Raw genomic sequence first — 403 nt, forward strand, 5'->3', positions numbered from 1 at the left:
CATGCTCTCAGGTAACTGTACTGGAGTGAAATTTAAAATTTCAGGTTGAGTGAAGGAACTTACTTAGATTCCAAGTCGGAGGGTAAGAGAAGGTTAAAGTCTATATAATACGAAACTGTAGAAGGGAAATTATTGTATTGCTACATATAAAATATATAACTTGATCCTATTTTGCTTTTTCAGAGATGAACTAAACAGTTTTATGGAATGTCAAGGTGCATTCAAGCCAGGAATCATGGTATTGACAACTGCACTGAGTAAGCCCTTCAGACGGTTAGACAAGTATGCTGGGATGCTGCAGGAGTATGAACGGCACCTAGACGAAGGGCATCCTGATAGAGGAGACACCCAGAGATCATCCCATGTTTACAAGGAGTTGGCGGTACTGAATATGTGAAAGAAT

The 403-nt window shown here is 39.7% G+C and overlaps 1 protein-coding gene across 2 annotated transcripts in view; it reads left to right on the plus strand.

Moving 5' to 3' along the window:
* The window catches only part of LOC119586411 (rho guanine nucleotide exchange factor 7-like), a gene marked incomplete at both ends in the record, with an annotated part of 85656 nt that overhangs the window by 9562 nt on the left and 75691 nt on the right, over nt 1-403 (plus strand). For both annotated transcript variants that reach the window (XM_037935133.1, XM_037935134.1), the window contains 1 exon segment: nt 184-382. In XM_037935133.1, the coding sequence (XP_037791061.1) occupies nt 184-382 (199 nt within the window).

The sequence above is a fragment of the Penaeus monodon genome, chromosome 21 (assembly GCF_015228065.2).
Source record: "Penaeus monodon isolate SGIC_2016 chromosome 21, NSTDA_Pmon_1, whole genome shotgun sequence".
Classification (NCBI taxonomy): Eukaryota; Metazoa; Arthropoda; class Malacostraca; order Decapoda; family Penaeidae; genus Penaeus; species Penaeus monodon.